Source organism: Ogataea parapolymorpha, chromosome VII, assembly GCF_000187245.1.
Source record: "Ogataea parapolymorpha DL-1 chromosome VII, whole genome shotgun sequence".
Classification (NCBI taxonomy): Eukaryota; Fungi; Ascomycota; class Pichiomycetes; order Pichiales; family Pichiaceae; genus Ogataea; species Ogataea parapolymorpha.
Window position 1 is genome coordinate 622,441 of NC_027860.1, and position 21,421 is coordinate 643,861.

At 47.0% G+C, this 21,421-nt stretch overlaps 17 protein-coding genes across 17 annotated transcripts; 12 read left to right on the top strand and 5 right to left on the bottom strand.

Moving 5' to 3' along the window:
• Positions 1-106: 106 nt before the first annotated feature.
• HPODL_02721 (uncharacterized protein) lies at positions 107-961 on the top strand (the record flags this gene model as incomplete). The annotated part of the gene is made up of 1 exon (XM_014077037.1): positions 107-961. One exon carries the CDS (start codon positions 107-109, stop codon positions 959-961), a length of 855 nt encoding a protein of 284 aa, XP_013932512.1.
• Positions 962-1,057: 96 nt separating this feature from the next.
• On the top strand, positions 1,058-2,122 carry HPODL_02722 (uncharacterized protein; the record flags this gene model as incomplete). The annotated part of the gene is made up of 1 exon (XM_014077038.1): positions 1,058-2,122. The coding sequence occupies one exon, from the start codon at positions 1,058-1,060 to the stop codon at positions 2,120-2,122; it is 1,065 nt and encodes a 354-aa protein (XP_013932513.1).
• Positions 2,123-2,430: 308 nt separating this feature from the next.
• Positions 2,431-2,958, top strand: HPODL_02723 (ATP synthase subunit d, mitochondrial; the record flags this gene model as incomplete). Its single annotated transcript, XM_014077039.1, has 1 exon — positions 2,431-2,958. The coding sequence occupies one exon, from the start codon at positions 2,431-2,433 to the stop codon at positions 2,956-2,958; it is 528 nt and encodes a 175-aa protein (XP_013932514.1).
• A 105-nt stretch (positions 2,959-3,063) lies between these two features.
• On the top strand, positions 3,064-5,202 carry HPODL_02724 (DNA polymerase alpha-associated DNA helicase A; the record flags this gene model as incomplete). Its single annotated transcript, XM_014077040.1, has 1 exon — positions 3,064-5,202. One exon carries the CDS (start codon positions 3,064-3,066, stop codon positions 5,200-5,202), a length of 2,139 nt encoding a protein of 712 aa, XP_013932515.1.
• On the bottom strand, positions 5,197-6,189 carry HPODL_02725 (Subunit of the COMPASS (Set1C) complex, which methylates histone H3 on lys 4; the record flags this gene model as incomplete). Its single annotated transcript, XM_014077041.1, has 1 exon — positions 5,197-6,189. One exon carries the CDS (start codon positions 6,187-6,189, stop codon positions 5,197-5,199), a length of 993 nt encoding a protein of 330 aa, XP_013932516.1.
• An 84-nt stretch (positions 6,190-6,273) lies between these two features.
• On the top strand, positions 6,274-6,609 carry HPODL_02726 (uncharacterized protein; the record flags this gene model as incomplete). The annotated part of the gene is made up of 2 exons (XM_014077042.1): positions 6,274-6,279; positions 6,319-6,609. 2 exons carry the CDS (start codon positions 6,274-6,276, stop codon positions 6,607-6,609), a joined length of 297 nt encoding a protein of 98 aa, XP_013932517.1.
• Positions 6,610-6,792: 183 nt separating this feature from the next.
• HPODL_02727 (Glutaredoxin) lies at positions 6,793-7,221 on the bottom strand (the record flags this gene model as incomplete). The annotated part of the gene is made up of 1 exon (XM_014077043.1): positions 6,793-7,221. The coding sequence occupies one exon, from the start codon at positions 7,219-7,221 to the stop codon at positions 6,793-6,795; it is 429 nt and encodes a 142-aa protein (XP_013932518.1).
• Positions 7,222-7,730: 509 nt separating this feature from the next.
• Positions 7,731-9,248, top strand: HPODL_02728 (uncharacterized protein; the record flags this gene model as incomplete). The annotated part of the gene is made up of 1 exon (XM_014077044.1): positions 7,731-9,248. The coding sequence occupies one exon, from the start codon at positions 7,731-7,733 to the stop codon at positions 9,246-9,248; it is 1,518 nt and encodes a 505-aa protein (XP_013932519.1).
• Positions 9,249-9,513: 265 nt separating this feature from the next.
• Positions 9,514-10,938, top strand: HPODL_02729 (Sensory transduction histidine kinase; the record flags this gene model as incomplete). Its single annotated transcript, XM_014077045.1, has 1 exon — positions 9,514-10,938. The coding sequence occupies one exon, from the start codon at positions 9,514-9,516 to the stop codon at positions 10,936-10,938; it is 1,425 nt and encodes a 474-aa protein (XP_013932520.1).
• A 125-nt stretch (positions 10,939-11,063) lies between these two features.
• Positions 11,064-12,062, top strand: HPODL_02730 (electron transfer flavoprotein subunit alpha, mitochondrial; the record flags this gene model as incomplete). The annotated part of the gene is made up of 1 exon (XM_014077046.1): positions 11,064-12,062. One exon carries the CDS (start codon positions 11,064-11,066, stop codon positions 12,060-12,062), a length of 999 nt encoding a protein of 332 aa, XP_013932521.1.
• Positions 12,063-12,181: 119 nt separating this feature from the next.
• On the top strand, positions 12,182-12,382 carry HPODL_02731 (uncharacterized protein; the record flags this gene model as incomplete). The annotated part of the gene is made up of 1 exon (XM_014077047.1): positions 12,182-12,382. The coding sequence occupies one exon, from the start codon at positions 12,182-12,184 to the stop codon at positions 12,380-12,382; it is 201 nt and encodes a 66-aa protein (XP_013932522.1).
• An 87-nt stretch (positions 12,383-12,469) lies between these two features.
• Positions 12,470-13,435, bottom strand: HPODL_02732 (uncharacterized protein; the record flags this gene model as incomplete). Its single annotated transcript, XM_014077048.1, has 1 exon — positions 12,470-13,435. One exon carries the CDS (start codon positions 13,433-13,435, stop codon positions 12,470-12,472), a length of 966 nt encoding a protein of 321 aa, XP_013932523.1.
• A 965-nt stretch (positions 13,436-14,400) lies between these two features.
• Positions 14,401-15,516, top strand: HPODL_02733 (putative secreted protein; the record flags this gene model as incomplete). The annotated part of the gene is made up of 1 exon (XM_014077049.1): positions 14,401-15,516. The coding sequence occupies one exon, from the start codon at positions 14,401-14,403 to the stop codon at positions 15,514-15,516; it is 1,116 nt and encodes a 371-aa protein (XP_013932524.1).
• A 168-nt stretch (positions 15,517-15,684) lies between these two features.
• On the bottom strand, positions 15,685-18,219 carry HPODL_02734 (Chromatin structure-remodeling complex subunit RSC1; the record flags this gene model as incomplete). The annotated part of the gene is made up of 1 exon (XM_014077050.1): positions 15,685-18,219. The coding sequence occupies one exon, from the start codon at positions 18,217-18,219 to the stop codon at positions 15,685-15,687; it is 2,535 nt and encodes an 844-aa protein (XP_013932525.1).
• Positions 18,220-18,569: 350 nt separating this feature from the next.
• On the top strand, positions 18,570-19,532 carry HPODL_02735 (NAD(+)-dependent histone deacetylase; the record flags this gene model as incomplete). Its single annotated transcript, XM_014077051.1, has 1 exon — positions 18,570-19,532. The coding sequence occupies one exon, from the start codon at positions 18,570-18,572 to the stop codon at positions 19,530-19,532; it is 963 nt and encodes a 320-aa protein (XP_013932526.1).
• On the bottom strand, positions 19,489-20,236 carry HPODL_05341 (uncharacterized protein; the record flags this gene model as incomplete). Its single annotated transcript, XM_014077052.1, has 2 exons — positions 19,489-20,202; positions 20,234-20,236. 2 exons carry the CDS (start codon positions 20,234-20,236, stop codon positions 19,489-19,491), a joined length of 717 nt encoding a protein of 238 aa, XP_013932527.1.
• Positions 20,237-20,766: 530 nt separating this feature from the next.
• Positions 20,767-21,359, top strand: HPODL_02737 (V-type proton ATPase proteolipid subunit; the record flags this gene model as incomplete). The annotated part of the gene is made up of 2 exons (XM_014077053.1): positions 20,767-20,780; positions 20,891-21,359. The coding sequence occupies 2 exons, from the start codon at positions 20,767-20,769 to the stop codon at positions 21,357-21,359; spliced, it is 483 nt and encodes a 160-aa protein (XP_013932528.1).
• Positions 21,360-21,421: the final 62 nt, after the last annotated feature.

Here is a 21,421-nt window from a genome sequence, read left to right on the forward strand (position 1 = left end):
TCACTTTCTGTATTATCAATGGATTCTAGTAAATTAATTATGCGACACAGCCCTAATGTATTAAAAAAGGGATATTTTTATGGAACAAGGAATTAGCCCCTTTTAGATGACCAGCTATCGAAAAGTGTTCAGTTCCATATCAGTTTTACCAATCGGTGAGAACTCTGCAGACACTATCATCAATAGCCTGAGCAGCTCTTCGAGTGGACCTGAGCTTTCTGAATCTCCTTCTGCGAATGCCAAAATGAGGGCCAATAGAAAAGAGGAAAAATCGATCCAATCGTCCGTCCTTGCCCCAATTGAGTCATACCTAGATGACCAAGAAGAAAAGAAAACTGCGGCCGCTTGTACCGCCAATCAACCAATATCAATGGCCAGCACTCCTCGGGAGGTAAAAAATACCGAAGCTTCCTCTTGGAAATCAAAGATTCGAAAAGGGGGCAGAAAAAGAAGGGTTGTTGACAGCGACGACGAAACGCCAAGGAAGCAACAATTTGATCCTAACGAAGTACATTGTATGGGGACTGCATCGCAACCTGACTTACCAGCCACGATTACAGACGAGTTCAGCCTTGATCCCATCATCACTTCCTCATTTATTGAAGGAGATCTGGAATGTATACGCAGAAGCCAATCTCCAAGATGTGGGCCAGGAGATTTGACAATTCAAACCGAGGAGGACACAACACTTGTCAGCAACAATAATCTGAAGTCGGCCAATCAAGACCAACTGACTGGTACCCTTTCTTCATTTCTCAATAGATTGCGACAAATGGAGACATTTGTCGTAAAGAGACAGCGTCACATGCACCAAGAATTGGAGGCTAGTGAAGTGGATAGAAAGCAGCTTATCGATATTATCAGCCAAACCCAAGAAATCTTGGGCGGTTTGATGCCTGATAAAGCACGAACTAAGGCGCAGCAGAAAAATATTTCGAAACGCATGCATCTCGGACCCTGATGACCACAATATGAAGAAAGAATACAATAATTGACTTTTGCTAAGCCACATATCGCTGGTATATATTAAAAGCTAAACCTCCATTGAGAACGAAAAATGACGGATTCGAAGACATATGCGCCTCCGAGCGGTCCTCCGCCGTCAAACTCTAGTGAAGATTATGAAAAGCTTTTGAAGTATTGCGTGGGAACCATAAATCGACTGCAAGCACCGAAGGTGTTTGACGAGCATTTGCGAAGGCTCGGGAAGAAACGTAAAGCTCTGTTTGGTGGAAATAAAAACGCCAAAAAGCTTGCAGAAGTATTCGAAAAGCAGGTGATAAACTCATGCTTGGATGGGCTGCCGCTGTATGCGAATGACCAAGCTGTAATTAATCAACTAGCTCAGTCCAAGTGTCTAACTCGAATTAAAGAAGTTGCTGCCGAGTTTGGAATACCAGACCAGGAGTATGTTTTTTATGACCTATGCCAACTTTGTTTATTCAAAATCATATTCTACATTGATAATTCGGGCTCAATGAAGAAAGGCAACCGATTACAACAACTACACGATTTCCTCAAGCTTTTCATGAAAATCAACGTCAGTCCACAGCCATTGAGGCTGAAATTCATGAACCACAATAATGAGATCCATGCTTTTCTTAGGCAAAAGTTTAATATTGATTGCGACAGAATTGAGACCGAAGAGCAACTGAACACCGTGATGGCCAACATCGCAATAAATGGTGCCACTCCACTCGCTACCAACTTGTATACGACGATCCTTGAGCCCGAAGTACTAAACCGCAAACTTGGCCAGCCTCTTCTTGTTGTCACTTTCACGGACGGCTCGCCCAATGGAGATAAATACACATTAGGGAGAGTTATCAGGATGGCGCAGAAAAGGCTTTCAGAGAACAATCTGCCGCAAAAGGCGATTTGCTACCAGTTTGCACAAATTGGAGATGATAGAGAAGCAGGCGAGTATTTAGATAGCTTGGATAGCGATGCCACCATTGGTGATGTTATCGACTGCACGTCCCCGATAGAAATTGAGATGAAGCAGATTCGGCGCAAGAATCCGGAGCTATCAACGGAAGTCAATTACGTGAAAAAACTGCTTCTGGGACCTATAGACATTGCTTACGATTCCATGGATGAGATCAATAATCGTGTATACTGATGTAAAGATGTACTAAGGGCATATATATTTTTTCTGAGAAGGCATAAGACATGAAAAACTGTGCGCGAGACTTAATGCCACACAAATGATTTTTTTCCAATGTTGATTGGACGACAGAAAAAGACACCGGTTTTTTTACAATTCTAAATTAAACGTTCAAGTATATCTTTGGTCAGATTATAGGCAAAGACCTGGTTGCTATTAAGATAAACAGCTTAGATTGACCACGTTCACCGATTCTGGATAAAAATATCACTTTAACGAGGAATTGATCATCGGAGTTACTGGAAACTATCAATAAACAAAGGATGTCTTCTGTTGCCAAATCTGCCGCCAACAAGCTGGACTGGACCAAGATTGTGTCAAAATTGGGCCTTTCTGGTCAGACTGCAGCAGCATTGACTTCGTTCAAGAAGAGAAACGACGAGGCTAAGAGAGTTTTGTTCGAATTAAAACAACAACCTAGCAACGTCGATTTTGCTTTCTACAAGAGCACATTGAAGAATACTGCCATTGTGGACAAGATTCAGAGTGACGTTTCCAAGTTCACTCCATCCAAGGCCAACCTTTCTAAACAACTCAACCTGATCGAGTCCTTTGAGGCAAAGGCTTTGGAAAACGCCAAGGAGACGGAAAGCGTTGTTCTTGCCGAGCTTACCGATTTGGAGAAGACGCTTGAGAACATCGAGAGTGCCAGACCATTTGACCAACTTACCGTGGAGGATGTCGTCAAGGCTAGACCAGACGTCGAGGAGAAGGTTCAAGACATGGTGTCGAAGGGTAGATTCGAGGTGCCAGGCTACAAGGAGAAGTTTGGTGACTTGGTCATCATGTAAGATCGCACATACATTGAACACTAGAGAATTGAGATATGATTCATGTAACATGCCGGATTTAGTATATCTGTACATCTTTTTTTTTTCTTTGTAGGATTCTTTTTAATGTCTCAGACAAATGTTGATCTGTCCTCTCAATTTCTCGAATGTTTGGCCGTTGAGCGCCAGGAGAGCTTTGACCAGACGTCTGAGTTGATTTCACGAGCCTCGCCCAAAAACTTGAGTGCCAATGGACTAGCAGTGCTAAATCTGAGCGTTTCGAATGTGCGGACTGGCATTGGAGGCAAACAAATAGTGGAGCTGGTTCCACATGCTTCTATTGCCGGGAAAGAAAATGCTGCGATCCAAACAGGCGACTTCAAGACCGGCGACATTGTCAAGCTGGACAAGTATAGCTCCGACGTGAACACTAAAAAGCTGAGGAACTCGTCTAAAAAGAAGGACGTTGAGGACGCCGAGGAAACCAGCGTCCAGATTGACGGTGTGGTGGTGCTTGTGAGCGAACGGCAGATTAACATTGCGCTCAATTACGACTCAATGACAGCCGAAGGTGCCAAAATTGAGGAGAAAGTTTACTCTCTTTACAACTCTGATGCTAAGGTATGGCTTGTTCAGGTAGATAATGAGATCACTTACAATCGCATGGAGTCGACGATGAGAAAATTGGGCGAGCTGGACTCTGATACGGCGTCTGAGCTTGTGAAGCTTGTTTTGGGCAAGTCTGCATTTATTTCACCTAATTTAAAGTACCAAAAAACAAAGCTCAATTGGTTCAATGGCAATCTGAATGACTCTCAAAAGAATGCCGTTCAGTTCTCGTTAGTAAGCAATTTAAGTATTATCCATGGCCCTCCTGGCACGGGGAAAACAAGCACCATAGTGGAGCTCGTCAAACAATTGGTGTTGAGGAAAAGAGAATCAGAAGGCAGCAAACGGATTCTGATCTGTGGGCCGTCCAATATCTCGATAGATACTATTCTAGAGCGACTTTCGTCTTTTTTCTCCGACAACAAATACTCAAGGCTGGTCCGCATAGGACATCCGGCCAGGATGCTACCCCAGATTTTGCGTCACTCGTTAGATCTCATAACAGAGAGCGAGTCTGGCGAGATATTAAAGGACATTCTTCAAGAGATCAACCAGTTGACCCGGAAAATCAAAAAAACAAAGAGCTATAGAGAACGCAGGGAACTGTATCAGACAATCAAAGAGCTAAAGAAAGATCTGCGTCTCCGATCGAAGAAAGCATACAGCGACGTTCTGTCGAACTCTGAGGTCGTAGCAGCTACTCTTCACGGGTCCTCAGCAAGGGAAATTGTGAACTGTATCCGCGAAAGAGGAGATTTATTCGATACAATAATTATAGACGAGGTTTCACAAGCTTTGGAGCCTTCCTGTTGGATCCCGCTGATGTATCACCAATCGTTGAAACAGCTGGTTATTGCAGGCGATAACAAACAGCTGTCGCCAACGATAAAAACCAAAAAGAATGCCAAAGTGGTCAACACGTTGAGTAAAACGCTATTTGACAGATTAATCGAAGTGCACAAAAACCACCAAGAGTTTACCTGCTTCCTTGACATTCAGTACCGAATGAACAAGAAAATCATGAGTTTTTTCAGTGATGCCCTCTATGGCGGGAAGCTGATCGCTCATTCCTCGGTCGAAAATATCAAACTTTCAGACCTGCCCTATGTGAAATCTCCCCAAGACGACAACGTTGCAGAGGAGGTCATCTGGTATGATACTCAGGGAGGTGACTACCCGGAAGCAGATTCTGCTGAAGACGACTCAGCGGGCCTACAAGCGTCCCGGTATAACGACGGAGAATGTTTGGTGGTTCTAAAACATGTTCGTTCTTTGGTTGAAGACCATAATGTGAAGCAGGAAGACATAGGCATTATTTCTCCATACAGTGCTCAGGTGTCTAGCTTGCGAAAGCTTTTGCGAGAGGAGACTGAGCACCCATTTCCAGATATCGAGATCAGCACTGTGGACGGTTTCCAGGGACGCGAAAAAGAGGTGATCATTTTGTCACTGGTGAGATCGAACGACTCGCACGATGTGGGATTTTTGAACGACTATAGACGTATGAACGTTTCCATCAGCCGGGCCAAGCGCCAGCTGTGCGTTGTGGGGGACATGGAAACAATTAGCGAAAGCAACGTGGTTTTCCTGAAGCAATGGTGTGAATGGTGCGAAGAAAATGCCGATATCAGATATGTCGATGTCAGTGAGTTATGAGCTTGGCGTCCACAGACACAGCTCCGAGTCGGCCGATGCCATCACACAGTACTGGGGGTCGAACAGAAGCATTCGCGGAAGAGTTTTCGTCTCATTTTCTATTTTCTTGACTGGATACAATACCGCTGGCAAGCTTTGAGTCGACAAAAGCTTCAAGTCCCATACGAGTACAGAACCATCGCCGTTGCCACCAAAGATGAACCGACAGTCGGGAGAGACTGTCAAGTTGCCCGTGTCGGGATATTCTCTCTCGATGAGGGGCAGCTGGCCTGGTAGTCTTGCTACCAAGCTCAAATTGAAAGCGTCTAGAAGGAAGTGCTCTGTGGAATTTGTGGTGATCAAGATATATTTATTATTGTTCAAGAAGTCAATTTTTGTGACGGACGATGGTTTGGCAAAGTCGCACACCACGGTGGTAAATGGCCGGTCCGTAATATGCGCCACTGCATGCAGGGATAGAACATTTGAATATTCGTTATGAATGGCAACGACTGTGTTGGATGGATCAAGGGCTATGGAGGACGGTCTGTCGTCAGTTACTAGAGTTGCTTGGCAATTGGCGCTCCTTGTGTCCCAAAGACGGACAGTGTGGTCGTAGGCGGCACTAACAAACATATGATTAAGATCGGCCATTGCCAGATCTGTCACCAGGGCCGTATGGCCTTTAAAATATCTGATGAAAGAATTATCATGCAGCGAGAGATACCGAATTGTATCATTTTCCTTGGTGGATGCGAACACACAAGTGTTTTCCTTGCGGGCCAGCTTTGCCAAATGGCAGCCGTATTTCTTGGAGTAGATGGGCTTGACATGTTTTCCTTTGGCGACATCGTAGAGATGTATGCTTTCGTCTACACCGGCAGTTAGGAGGAACTGGCCTGTGTGATCGAAATCAATGGATGTTATGGGTGTATTCGATACGTGATTATTGAACAACTTTGCCGGCTTCAGCGAAAGCAGAAGGTTAGCCGAGATTGGCGTCGCCATAACTTAAGTAAAGTTTTGGATGAAAAATAAAAATGCACAGCCACATACTAAAGATGAAATAAAATAAAATAAAAAAATTACAATATGGGAGTAAGTACCAGTGTAGAACCTGTGGATGCCTAACATCAGGTCGGCAAATATGCGCATTATGCCTTTGATCTGGTTTTGATTTCGATGGTGCTCGCAGGCATCAAGAAAACCACTGGACTCAGTTTGTCTGTGGAGGACCTTGCCGAGGGGCCAAGTTCCAGATCGCTGCTCTCCCGCTACCTGGCCGTTGGCGAGGGATGTTTTGATTATGCAGTTTCCTGGTGCAGGAGCTCGCGCTTATTTAGGCCAAAGAATATTGAGAATTTTGACGATTTGAAGGATGCGCTGAGACAAGGTGTGAACAATATGATTGACGAAAGAAAACGTTAGGCGATTTATAGTTGAACACGAAACAATTGGGCGATGAGCCGTCCTTCAGTAGGAGGATAAGACACTGTTGTCTTTCTATCAGTAGGCGGCCAAATTAAACCTCCTTAAATGGGGCTTCTAACGATCACTGGTTATAAGCCATAAGGCAAAGGAGAACATCGTATTTGAATCTATTTACATTGATCATTTTTCCTCTTCTTCTTCTGGGACCAGGGCGTCAGCAGACTCAAGGAGCTCGCTCAGCTCGCCTGACTGGCTCATGGCCATCACAATATCACATCCTCCAACGAAATCTTTATTAACGTAAAGTTGAGGAATGGTAGGCCATTCACTGTACTCCTTAATACCCTGTCTAAGTTCAGGGTCTTCCAGGACGTTGTAAGCGGCAAATTTGTGTGGATCCACGCCCAACTGTCCCAAGATCTGAATAGTGGCTCTCGAAAATCCACAAGCTGGGGCCTGTGGAGTACCCTTCATGAACAGCACGACAGGGGCAGATGAAATGGCCTGCTCGATTGCAGATCTTGTTTCCTGAGACAATAATCTCACTGCAAGAGGTGTCAGCCGAAACTTAGGTGCACGGAGCGAGCTTTGGAAGGCACGGGCAAACATGGTGGATTCAATAGACGACAAAGTTTTTATTTGTAATGCGTCGATCGTCCAGAAAAGAACAATTTATCGTCGCCATCGGGGTTCCAGCTCCGCTAAAAAAGGCAGGATTTTAGTATAATAAAGATTGCCGATCACCGACTTTCTGTACCGCGCTAAGGTACATCTGTTGCATGTAAATCGTCTAAGTGAATTCTATTGTGCCGCTGAACGAACGCACCCTCCCACCTTAAATTATTCCATTTCGCTAAAAGCAAGCCATTTTTAATTTTTCGATAAAGCAACATATCTCACAATACCAGATAAAAAGTTCTGACCAGGGGCATTTTTCACCACTTAATAATATCAGGATACAGGAAGTCGCTAGCTCGGCCCAGAATAATCATTGCTATTTAGTTCTCCCAGTGTAAACTGATAACCTGTTGTCTACTTTCATTTTGGTCTCTGTTTTCAGGCATTAATATAGCTTACTTGCTAGCACAGAAAACCCCGGAATTGCCGGTAATACCACGATGAACGGAACCTCCAGACGTCCCAACTCTTACGAGTTTGTTCCTGAATACGCGAATCACGGGCCATTGCGCCTCCAGCACGCGAATTATCACAAACACAATGGTTCTCTATCACTCCAACAGCCCACGAGTCTGCAGACTGACGACCACAACTCAACCTCATCGTTTTATCATCACAGCAACGAGAACATTCAGTACCTCCACGACAAGTCGCTTATTCCGCTGTCAATCCAAACGAGCGCCACAGACTACTCGATTATGGAAGATCTAGAGAGAATACCACTAGACGACCCCATTCCCCTCCCAAGCGCAACAGAGAGTGTCGCAAGCCAAGTCACTCCAGACCTTGGGTTTACTTCAGAGACTTCTATGTCCTCGTCAGGTAATTATGTGAGAACAAGCTCTAGTTATTTGGAGGATTTTGTCACCACAGAACCATCGTCCGAGGAATCAGCCCACATCGACGATTATCTCAACCAATACATCAAGCTTGAAATGATCAGTACGCCCAATGAACACCGTTCAGATGGCTTGGGAATAAAATCTCCACCGCAGTTTGCCCAAAAGCTGTCGTCTCCGAAAACTAATTCTCCACTCATTTTCAAGCAAGAGGTTATGTCTCCGACGGCCAAAAAAATAACTACGCCCAAGCTGAAGCCAAAACCAAAAACCCCTCGAGCACCACCGAAGTCTGCTAATAAAGTGGTTAAAACCCTATCCACGACACAAATGGCTACTGCAGCAGCAGCAGCAGCGGTGTCATCTCAGGCTGCGCCCAAAAGAAAACCAAGCGTCTCGTCGCTGTCGTCTGCAGCTGCGATAGCCACCACTACAATGGCTAGAAATCCAGCTGGAGCCCAGAATTCGCCAGTTTCCGCAAGAAAACCACTTCCGTCAACTCCTAAAAAAGCATCAAAATCACCAAGCCATTCGAAGCAGAAAACCGGCAGACGGTTTTCGTTCGTGTTTGAGACCGCGCCCAAAATGCCAGCTAATAGCTCTTCCGCATGTTCAATCTCTTCAAATTCGACTATCTCTTCTAATTTCTCGGCCTCCTCGCCAACTCACAGCATGGGCTCTCCCACGACCATCTCGCACCCCGTCAACGCATCGTCCAAGCCTACATTCATTATCTATTCGCAACAGCATCAATTCATCCCCGAGACTGTGCCCAACTATTCTCGTCCTCACTCGCGTCGCAACAGCATTGCTACCTCTACATCGTCCGGCGTGACTCCATTGCAGAGCCCGATGTCTTCGTCGGTGTCTAAATTTTCCAAAGCGCCAACATACTCGTCTTCAGTGTCCTCAGTGTCAATTTCGAGCACGAAGTACAAGAAAATGGCCAAAACGTCACAATCAAAACACGTGATAGATACCGATCTGAAACATAACTCGGAGTTTCAGAAGTCCATTACCAAGTTCCCTAAGAACAACGTCGTTCCGTTCGAGCCAAAGATCTACAAGGACATGAAACAGGGGCTGATGGAATTCCAACTTCAAGTCCCCCCCAAATAGCGTCCGTCATTCGTATAGCTACCATAAAGTAATAATACACTGTGTACACCTCATCTCAGGCTGTGTCGCAATGCACTGCCTCCTTATATCGTGGCCGGGTCGTGCGACAACCGACATAATTAAATCAAATTGTTGCTAAAAACAAACCTGGCTGAAAATTATATGTTCCTCGCTACTACTCGCTTGTAGAGTACTGACCGCACATTCGTCCGGCTCGCATCGCAGCATTCCATTACCAAACCTTCCATACAATTGAACGACGCAAATGAGTTTGGAGGACATGAACGATTTCAGACTCGGGACAGAAGCTTTCACAACGGGGGTACCGTCTCCTCCTCCAAAAGACGCTGGTGGGGCCAAATCTTCAGGAACAGACTTTGTAAAGAAGCTTTTCCAAATGCTCGAAGAAAACAGCTACGCTGATATTGTCCGATGGTCTGAGGCAGGGGATTCATTTATTATTGCAGATACGAACGAGTTTACCAAACAGGTTTTGCCGAAACATTTCAAACACAGTAATTTTGCCTCATTTGTGCGACAGCTCAACAAGTACGATTTCCACAAGGTGAAAATTAGCAATGAGCTGAAACAGAGATACAGCATTGAGAATGTGTGGGAGTTTAAGCATCCAGAGTTCCAGAGAAATAATAGAGAGGCACTTGAGAATATCAAGCGAAAGGTGACAGCCAAAAAGGAGGGAGACACAGGCGTTTCCTCAAACACGGTCTCTCTCGCACAGTTCCGCAATCTACAAGACAATTTTGGGTTTTTGGAAAAACAAAACCAGTCCCTAACAGAGACAGTGCAGAAACTCCATGATGAGCTGAACATTCTCAATACCAAGTATAATACGATGGTTTCGAGTTTTTTGACGTCAAAATCGATCAACGAGTCGTATTCTCGTGCGATCAACGTCTTAGCCAAATCATTGACCCAGATGGGCGTCGAGCTGCCGCCATTGAATCTTCCTTTCATCGACCAAAACCAGCCGTCTCAGGAGCCGCAGCCTGCGGGCAGCATGCCCTCGTCAGTGGAGGCAGCGCCACAGGAACATCCGCAATTTATTCCCGCAAACGAGCCTGCTAAACCCGCATCCCAACCTCCGGCAGGAACACAACAAGATAACCGTATTGTGCGACGGACCAATGGTTCCGGAATGCATGTCTTGCTGGTTGAGGACGACGAGGTCTGCATTCAGCTATGCAGTAAATTTTTGATGAAGTACGGTTGCACAGTGGAGGTGGTGACCGACGGACTGGCGGCCATCAATGTCTTGGAAAAAGTCAAATTTGATTTGGTGTTGATGGACATCGTGATGCCAAATCTCGATGGAGCTTCGGCAACCTCTGTGATCCGATCTTTTGACGTGGATACGCCCATCATCGCCATGACCGGCAACTATCAGCATCAAGACCTAGTGACGTATCTTAACCATGGAATGACGGACATTCTGGCCAAGCCATTCACCAAAAACGATTTATACAACATTCTGGAGAAGCACCACATAGACAAGAAGCTGATTTATCCGGTCAACGATCCGTTCAATCCCTTGAACAAAAATAGCCCTTCTCACTCGGTAACGGGCCAGCAGGCACAGGTAGTTGCTCCGATGCCGATAGAGTCGGAGCCGCTGCAGCCAAAGATGGAACCGGACTATGAGAATGCGCTAAAGAGACAAAAACTTGTATAGCTGTACATATGATTCGCTTACCTAATGGATAATGTTTTTTCAGGAATTGGCGACCGACTCTATTTTTCAGCGAAATTTAGTCAGGAACATACACCAGGTATTTCTTTTATATTACACAGATCTCAATGTTTGGACTTTCTAGAACTGCCGGCTTGAGTCAGCGCATGGCATTCGCCAGACTGAGCTCGACACTGGCTTTTGTCGAGACCACCGGCTCCAAAATCACCCCTTCGTCCCTTTCGGCCTTAACTGCGGCCCAGGAACTGGGTAAGCCAATTACAACTCTTTTAGTGGGACCCCACGCTGCCGAGGCCGCCAAAGAAGTTTCCAAGGTGGCTTCTGTCGACAAGATTCTGGTGTCGCCTTCTGAAAAATATGACCATTACCTGCCAGAGCAAGTCTCTCCCTTGGTCGCCAGCTTGTTGAAAGACTCGGACTACACCAACTTTGTGGTTGCTGCATCCACAGTGGGAAAGAACTTCCTTCCTCGCGTTGGAGCCATTCTTGATTTACAGCCTATTTCCGACATCATTAAGGTTGTTTCTCCAGACACTTTTGTGAGACCAACGTATGCTGGTAACGCGATTTTGACTGTCAAGTCGAAGGACAGCCAGGTTTTATTTTCTGTTAGAAGTTCTGCTTTTGCACCTGTTGAGCTGAAGGATGCTCGCGACGTGCCTGTGGAGGAGGTTCCGTACGTTGAGGCGGGCAACAGTGCCGAGTTTGTTTCTGAAGAGCTTGTCAAGAGCGAGAGACCAGATCTGGGATCTGCTAAGATCGTCGTTGCCGGCGGCCGCGGTCTCAAGAACAAGGAAGAGTTTGACAGACTGATCACACCGCTGGCCGAGAAGCTGAACGCTGCCATAGGCGCCTCGAGAGCCGCTGTTGACGCTGGGTTCTGCGACAACTCGTTGCAGGTGGGCCAGACCGGAAAAGTGGTTGCCCCAGACCTATACATTGCCGTTGGTATTTCTGGAGCCATTCAGCACCTTGCCGGTATGAAGGACGCCAAGACGATTGTGGCAATCAACAAGGACGAGGAGGCCCCTATTTTCTCTGTTGCCGATGTTGGTATTGTTGGCGATGTCTTTGAAATTGTTCCTGAGCTGACAGCAAAAATTTAAAGCACAGGGGAAAAAAACCGCTTCGCCGCGCCGTGGCCGGACCTTGATATATAAGAAAGCGCTCTATTTAATTGAGTCTCATATTACACTTTGCTGAATACAACTAATTAACATAGACAATGACCTACGACAGATCAAAGGAGATGGAACAACAGGCCTGGGTGGCCGAAAGACTGAACAGCACCCCAGCTCTGTCTGCGCTGAACGGGCTGCTTTCGTCGTTCCCTGTGGTGAAGATCTTCACCTCTAACGCTGTCCCTCTTCTTATCTGGAGAGAGCACAACCAGGCTGCCAGACTCGAAAAGAGATACAATCATTAAACGCACGTTCTCGTCAGCATGGCGGGACCGCTATGCACGCTATAGTTCATTTTATATACTGAATGGATTCATTCTTGTGGAAAAGGTCTAGCGTTTCCTGTCCAAGGATTCAAATATCGAGTACGGCGCGTCGCTAGGTGTCGGTGTTCTGTAGCTGCGAAGCGTTTCGCGTGTGCTTCTGTTGAAGTCAAAGAGCGGACTGGGATCTCGCGCACTTCCTGACGAGCTGGTGTCTGTAAAATTAAAGCGGGCCAGCATCATGGGTTTTTCGATTACCACGTTCTGCGAGCTCGAGTTGCGGTCCACGCGTAGAGATCGCTGACGCGTGGCCCGCACACTGCCGGAATGCGACGACATCGAGGTGTTGGAAGAGCGAATTTGTAGCGTCGACATCGAGTTCGAGCTCACGGAAATTGCCGACGCTAGCGGCGAAACCAGCGCCAAAGTAGCATCGCTCGCGAGCGAAAGAGTGTCTGAGCGCTGCGATTCGGGTATTGGAGAGTCTGCCTGCGTGAACTTGTCGATGGCGCGCTGGATATAATTGTCCATTTTAGGTCGCTTGATGCCAACAGTCTCATGTGAGACCCGTTTCCGTTTCTGGAGTTGGGTCGGCAGCGAGGAGCTGGGTCTTGTTCTTACAAGGCCGAGCACACGTTTGTTTTTGCGGGCCGGGGCGCTCGAAGGCTGCGAGTGCGGCTGCGGAGCCGATTTCTGGTGCGCGCGGATGTTGAGGTCGTTGGCATTCAGGTTCTGCATCTGCTTCACAACGTTCCTCTCGTAAGTCCCCAATACCTCATCTATCATGATCCAGATCGACTCGAGCTTGACCAGGTCGTCGACCCGGTATCGCGGATATGAGCTAAGGAAGTCAGAGTAGATTTCCATGCGATCCTCGTCGTAGACTATCAGCTTCTTGTTGAGCTTGAACAGACGCATTGTTCCGTCGTGCCAGACCTTGTGTTTCTTTGCAGTTTCGTTTGTGTACAATATTTGATACTCCGAGTACTCGGAATGCTCCAGATGGCTGTAGGAGGGCGGCACTTGGGTTGTCATGGAGAATGGTGACAGATCATAATTACCGGCTGGTGGTTATACAAATATTTTTTCTTCGCCACTGCAATGTGCTTGCCGGACGCGAAAAAAGTGGCTAGTACACCTCCTGGATGTTTCAGATTTAGCGTGTTGGCTGCCGGTGTCCTGGACGACGAAAACGGGTGGTAGAGGCAGCAGAAACATGTCTGCACCGTTGGGATTCCTCCAGCAGCAAAAAGAGCTTGGTTTGGGGGGTTTGCGAGGTCTCAGACACAAGATCAGCTGTAATTCCGAGCAGCTGGCCACATTCGAAAAGAAAAGCGGATCTTGCAGGTATCCAGATACCGGTGCTGGTTATCCAAGGCTTCGTGGTGAAGGCTTCGTTATAGAGTTCATGTAGCTTGGGTGATCTCGACAAAAGAAAAAAGCAGATCAACGAAATTCTCGACTTGTCAGATCAGTATCCCGTTAGACTGCCATATCGGGTAAATAGGCATGGTGAAGGAGGTGCACTTTGTCACAGCCCAAAATAATACCCGTCCTGCGCGCCTGCTCAACAGGGGATATCGATCTAGAATCTATATGCACGACCTATGCCACCCTCCTGACCTGGGAAGCGTCATAGATACGATATGTATGGCAAGCAAGGCTTAAAAAAAACGCGCTTCAAAAATATGCGCGATACCACCAACGCGTTTTTCCTGTAAGCGACTGCTATTGATCTGACGCACGGTCCAAAAATATATTATTGTTTCAGTATTTAAGGTTCTAGAGGCTCAGCAGCCAAACAAAAACATCTTACAGGAGAGTGCGGCTCGTACCTGCTACCAAAAATTCGTTTCGAACGTGTTTTGGAGACCACTAAGCATTGCATATTTCGATACAAGATATAAATCCCAGCTCTCGCTAGTTGAAACACTCACCATTATAACTCAGGGGTAAACTGCCATTCGAAATACATTCATTTTACTCTCGATTCGCTCCTTATGTTAGCCAGAACCGTCCTCTACACGTTGCTAGCTACTGCTACCTTGGCTAGGCCTCTCCACCAGCACCATCAGCACGCTAAGAGAAACCCAGCTGTTACCGTTGTTGTCACCGAGTACTTCGATGCCAATGGTAAGGTGATCTCTTCGCAGACATCTGCCCCAAGCAGTGACGCCTCTGCCAGCGTCGCATACTCGGTTGCCAGCGCCCCAGTCTCGGGAGCTTCCAGAGAGCCATACTATCCTTCCAGCCTGGGCACCTCTGCCACCGGCTCTGCCTCACGCTCCAGCTCCTCCTCGGCCGCCAGCTCGACGGCCTCTGCCGGCACTGTGGAGGCCTACGCAGAGAAAAGCAAGGGTATCACATACTCTCCTTACACCGACTCGGGATCGTGCAAGTCTGAAAGCCAGGTTGCCAGCGACATTGCCAAACTCTCCGCCTACGAAATCATCAGAGTGTACGCTCCAGACTGCTCCTGCATCACCAACATCATGGCCAATATGGGCTCCAACCAGAAAATTTTTGCCGGACTCTACAACATCAACTCGCTAACTGCCGACATTGCTACTCTGGCCCAACAGGTCGAGGCATCGAGCCAGGGCTGGGACGGCATCTACGCTGTGGCCATCGGTAACGAGTGGGTGCAAAATGGAGAGTCTGCCTCAAACGTCGTCAATGCTGTCTCCTCCGGAAGATCGACACTTTCGTCTAAAGGCTGGACCGGAAAGGTGGTGACTGTCGATACTGTTGGAGCATACCAGGACAACAAAAGCCTGTGCGAGGCCTCTGACTTCATTGCCGTCAACGCCCATCCATACTGGGACGGAAACGTCAAGCCAGAAAACAGTGGCAGCTTCTTGGAGTCTCAGCTCTCGCTTTTAAAGAGCACCTGCGGCAGTGACAAATCGATCTTGATCTGCGAAACCGGATGGCCAACCCAGGGAGACACCTATGGAACAGAGGGTGTTCCATCGACGGCAAACCAGCTCACTGCCATCAAATCCATCACCGAGTCGCTTGCCGACCAGGTGATCATGTTCACCACATACAACGACTACTGGAAAGACGCTGGTAGCTACGGCGTCGAAAAGTACTGGGGAATCTATCCTAACTGAATACGTTCGTTCTTGTTCCTTCGTTTGCATGCGCTCTATAGAAGTCAACTGATTTGCATTCCAAAAAGACGTAGCTGCGGCACGATGCTGATAAAAATATATATTTCGCGTCGCGTTCTGCTCCTTCATATTGTACATTTATTTATAGAAAGGCACGTACTATACAATCTAGGCGGCCGTGCCATTGGAAGGAGCCACTTTGCTTCGCTGCGCCAGTTTCCAGGCAAGGTACGTGGCACTGTGGCCCAATCGCACCGGCTGCAGCGCTTCGCCAACACGCCTCTTCTTGACAAAAGGCAGTGCTAGGTCCTCGTTATCAAAGTCCTCCTGCGAAACCAGACGGTTAGGAACGTACTGGGGTGGCCCTCTGTACCACAGCATTGGAGTCAGCTCGTCCTCCGGGTACTCGTCAGGCTTGCTCATCGTATCGGTGCTTCCATTGAGGTAATTGTTCTGAGCAAGGTTTTTGGTAAACCTCTGGAAATTGCCGTTATCTATCCGCTCGTAAAGACTTCTGACTTCCTTTGGCATCTTAAGCTCTTGCGAAGTAGGCAGGATGAACGACTGCGAGTACGAAGGAGGATTGAACGGCGAATACTGGTATGCCAAATTATTATATGGAGTCTGCACCACTTTTTGGCCCCCATACATGTTCCCGTACGATGGAACAACAGGCTGTTGTTGGTAACTGTTGTAACTGGAGACTCCGTTGTTTTGGTATGGCGACTGGAAGTTGAACGGCTGCATGTTAGACATCGATGATGGGTATCCAGAGGCAGGGTTTGGCGGGATCGGCATGTTCTGAGGAGGAGGAGTCTGGTCTGAGTGTAGCATCGGCAGTCTGATGTTTGGTGACGGTGGGATGTACGTTTTGTACTCGTTGCTCTTCAACGAAGCATCGTAGTAGTTTGGATCGTCGTGTGGCTCGCTGTCTGGTCCTGGCTCAAAGATGTGGATGCCACCCACCAGCGGAGGAGCATTGAGGTTCAAGATTGTCGGTGGAGGAGGCTTTTCTGAGGGGACTGCGTTTGGAGGAAGCATATACTTTATTGGAGACGGGAACTTTTTCAAGACCCGTGGCTTGTCAATTGGAGTCACTGGGTCTTCAATGTGTCTCACCTCGTCAGGAAGACAAGCTCTCCATGTTCTAATTTTGGCAAAAGACAGCTCTCTGTCGCTGTATCTAAACTCGCAAATAAATAGCGGCCCTTCATATTTGACAGCAGGATCGCCCTTCAGCCATCTGGTGAAATAAGCAACGTAGCACGGTCCCAAAATATCCTCCACAGGATGGTCTCTATACTGACCAGTCTTAAAAACTTCGTTTTCGAGGAACAAACGATCGTAACTGTGCGAGGTCCATTCTGGTCTGTAGTACCAGCATACATTGACGTAGCTCTTTCCATGTTCCTGCCACATCCTGAAGATCTGTCCCACAATCGGTCTATCAGGATCATTAGGATTTTTGAGCAAAACCCAGTTTCCAACCTTGTAGGTTCTTCCCTCGTAAACCAGAAACGGAACAGGCACTTTGGACGTGACAACATCACCGTAATCGCTGTCTGGCCTCTGCATTTCCAGATGATACAGTCTGGTGATGTTGGACTCCAAAAGATGGACGTTGTTCAGCATGGCAGAGTTGGCCGTATAGTATGCCTTCGAGTTGGCAATTAGCTTGAAAACGTCCGCCATATAAGCGTCGACACTTTGATAGTGTCTCTGTTTGATCAATCCCTTGATGTCCAGCATAGAAATTGGCTCTTTGACAATCCTGTAATATTCAGGATGATCCTGCTGATTTGGCAGCTTGTCAAACACAGTAATGATGGTTTTTCCATTAACCTTGATTTTCTTCAGACCTCTCATGATACTCTTAATTCGCTGTTCGTGGGGTTGGTCCACAATCGGAGGTCTTCCTCTTTTAACCCAGTTCTCAAGTAACTGGTCGTTCGATTTTGCAACATTACGTGTCGGTGGATAGTAATAATTAGACTGCTGCGAAACTTCTGTTTTTGACACATATGCCGAGGGGTTGTAGTTTGGCATTGCGTTGTTGTACCCTCCTTGTAAAGGGTGCATTGGATTTGTATGTTGCATCATATTGGATCCAGCACTGGGCTCCCGATAATCTTCATCCTGGTAATCGTCGTCCTGTTGTCTGGTTTCGTCCACTTCCTCCTCCTCGTAATCGTCGTCCTCGTAATCACCACGAGACTTTGATTGACGAGCCGGGGGAGTTGGCGACGAGATTTGCATGACAAAATCGTCTTCTCCCGGTAATTTGCCAAGATTAGGGTAGTAGACTTCGGAATGTCCAGGAATAGAGGAGTCTTTCTTGATAGCAGGGATCACGTTCTGCTGAATGTAATTATCGAGCACAACTGCACATTCGTGGTAGATTGACGTTTTTTCGTTGTAAAACCGAGCATTCCAGGTGATCTGGGCCAGATCGTTGATAAACTGCTGCGGATGGGAGTACTTGAGACTTTTTATTGTCGAGCGGATCTTAGAGTACGACATTGGCTTGCGGATCACTTTGTAATAATCGGTGTTGGCTCTTAATGGGAGAACCTGGAACATTTCGTAGAACTCATTCCCCTCGGCGTCTTTCAGCGTGAGAATTTCATCCATGAACTCTGTGAACTTTGCTGCCATCGCACGACGCTCCTGTTCGGAGACACTTCGTTTGTCGTGAGGTGCCATGGTACTCTATAATGTTAAAATGCACTTTTCTGACAAATATGTGGGAGGTAAGCCTCTAAAGCGGCGGAAAATGGGCACAATTGGGGGCAAAACGCGCACGTTTCTGCAGTTTGCAACTTTTTTCTGTTTTCAAAATAGTTCGGATCTGATTTCTCGCAACGAGACGAAAAAAACAACCCTGGGTCTTTTCCTAGTTTGTATTTTTATGAAGGAGAAAAAAGGCTGGCAAAAATTTTCGACTATAGACACAATCTTATTTTGACAGACAGAAGTTTTTTAGACTAAGGAAAGCTTAAGTATTTAGCAAGATAACATATCAGATGTCGTGAAGAAAATCACTGTCTTTATTGATGCAGCCCTCAGAACACCACGATGAAGATAGTAACGAGTCTCCAATAAACAGTGAGGATCTGACGGAGTCCGCCCCTTCGTCCATGCTGATCCCTGTCTCCACTCTTGAGTCCTTCCACAACTTCTTGCGCTCGCCAAATTGCAAAACCATACTTGCTCTTGTTGGTGCTGGCTTGTCTGCCTCCTCTGGATTGTCTACTTTTCGCGGGTCAGGTGGATTATGGAAACAATACAACGCAATCGATCTAGCCACCCCCGATGCGTTTCTTGACGATCCAGGCCTTGTGTGGCAGTTTTACGCCTATCGCAGACATAAGGCGTTGCAGGCGCAGCCGAACCTCGGCCATTACGTGCTAGCAGAGCTGAGCAAACTTGCAAACATCAATTTTCTTACAATTACACAGAACGTCGACGGCTTGTCTCAGAGAAGCCACCATGTGCCAGGAAAATTGCTTGAGTTCCACGGGTCGTTGTTTGGGATGCGATGCACAAACTTCAGCTGCTCTTATGAGGAGCAGAATAATTATAATGACCCGCTATGCGAAGCTTTGAGAGTGGACAATTTCGACCAGACCGAAGCGTTGCCGTTTCTTGACGAGCAGGACCTCCCGCACTGTCCCGCATGCAAAGTTGGCCTGTTGAGGCCGGCAGTGGTGTGGTTTGGAGAGTCGCTGCCTCTGCAGATTATCGACAAGGCAGATGAATTTATAGTGCAAAACAGAGTGGATTTGATGCTGGTGATCGGAACATCTCGAGCAGTGTGGCCTGCCGCATCGTATGTGGACATTGTCAGAAACCAGGGAGGAAAAATCGCCATCTTCAACACCGAGCCGGACGGTGACGAAAAAGACTGCTGGCAGTTTATAGGAGACAGCGCAGAGACCTTGCCCGTGGCTATGGAGCCACTGATCGGCAAGCTCAGCCCAAATACTTCCATATCAAATACATCACGTACAATGTGAGTGCTGCCCCGATGTAGAATATCCACTTGTCCTCAAATGCCTTTTTTTCAATCTGTCTAATGGTAGCTTTCGAAACTCCGAGAGTCTGCAAGCTAGACGACATTCTCTCCTTCATTTTCAGCACCACCTCGTTCTGCTCCACCAGATCGTCAAATGCCATTCTTCCCATCTCGAGAATTTCGTCCAGCTGCTGGTTTGAACGTTCTAGGACAGACTGCTCCTTCTGTAGCCCTTCCTGCATGGAGAGCCCCGAGAGCTGTTCCTGCCGACTCTGGCCGCCTCTGTTGGTCACAGAAGAAACGTTGTTGTCATCGTACGGGTTTTCGGATATCGCCGTCGACCTGTTTGCAAACAATTGGTTTCTATTGACCTCAGCTAATCCTTCCTCTCGCTGTTTCTTTAATGATTGCGTTTTCAGCTTGTACTCGAGGAGCTCGTTTTTCAGGCTCGCGAGTCTGTTTTCGTTTTTCAGTTTCTGCGACTCGTTCAGATTCAGCGTCTGCTTGACGATGTAGTCCTCGTAGTCTTGGAGTGTTCTCGAAAGGTTGGTGATTGTGGTAGTGATCTGGCCTATCAGCGAGAGCTGCGCTGAAGTAGGGTCTTTTTCAAACTGTTCAAGATCCTTTCGCAGTTGCTGCGTCTGCTTGATGGCATTATTATACAATAGAGACTAAGTTAGCAGTGAACTGGAAGACACTTACCATGTGTATAGTTTTACAATTTCGCGACCATTGAAAAATATAGAATTTATTTATTACAGTGACCAGCCGTCGCTGACATCTACTTACAAAAACCACCATGAACTTGCCGTGGAAACGGCATAAGCGATTGTGGATGGTAGACAAAGCGCAGTAAACCCGGAGGAAGCAGAAATAGTTAGCAATAAGCAGTTTCGAGCGGAACTAGTCCTCCTTCCTTTCTTCTTGTCTCACCAGTTTGAACAGCCAGCAGCTCAACTGCTCCAGCTCACTTGCCGTAGTAGATCCTAACCAACCCTTCCTCACTATATGCTCCTTTCCACCTCTATCCCTCTTCTTCGAAGCTCTGTGTCACTTGGTTATGTGCCCGTGCGCTCAGAAAAGCAGCACCAATAATCAGAAAAAATAAAAGACTTGGAAATATAGGTGTCAATTGATTAAGTGTTTGTTACAAAACAATAATCTAGCTCTGTTTCATCACCCGATCTCACAACAAGGACCCGCATTTATTCATAGATCAAATAGTCAAATCCACAATGTCTGACCTTTGGTAAGTACTGCAATTCGCAAGCAAGTCCTGAAAACAGTACAAACGAATATGATATCTGTAAAGTGGTTATTTGCTTGCTGAATCAACGCCTAGCACCCACTAACATTTAGTCCTGTGTACGCTCCATTCTTTGGCTCTATCGGCTGCGCTGCTGCTATCATCTTCACCTGTTTCGGTGCCTCCTATGGTACTGCCAAATCCGGTGTTGGTATCTGTGCCACCTGTGTTTTGAGACCAGACCTTTTGATCAAAAATACCGTCCCAGTCATTATGGCCGGTATCATTGCCATTTACGGACTGGTGGTGTCGGTCTTGATTTCCTCGTCATTGAAACAACAACAGGCCCTTTACACTGGTTTCATCCAACTGGGTGCTGGTCTCTCCGTCGGCCTCTCTGGTTTGGCCGCCGGCTTTGCCATTGGTATTGTTGGTGACGCTGGTGTCAGAGGTAACGCTCAACAACCAAGATTGTTTGTGGGTATGATTCTGATTTTGATTTTCGCCGAAGTCTTGGGTCTGTACGGTCTGATTGTCGCCCTTCTGCTCAACTCTAGGGCTACCCAGGATGTTGTCTGTTAAGCCCTTCTTCTCCCTGTGTCATCTCAAAATTCCACATAAAATAGGGAATAAATAAATCTAGG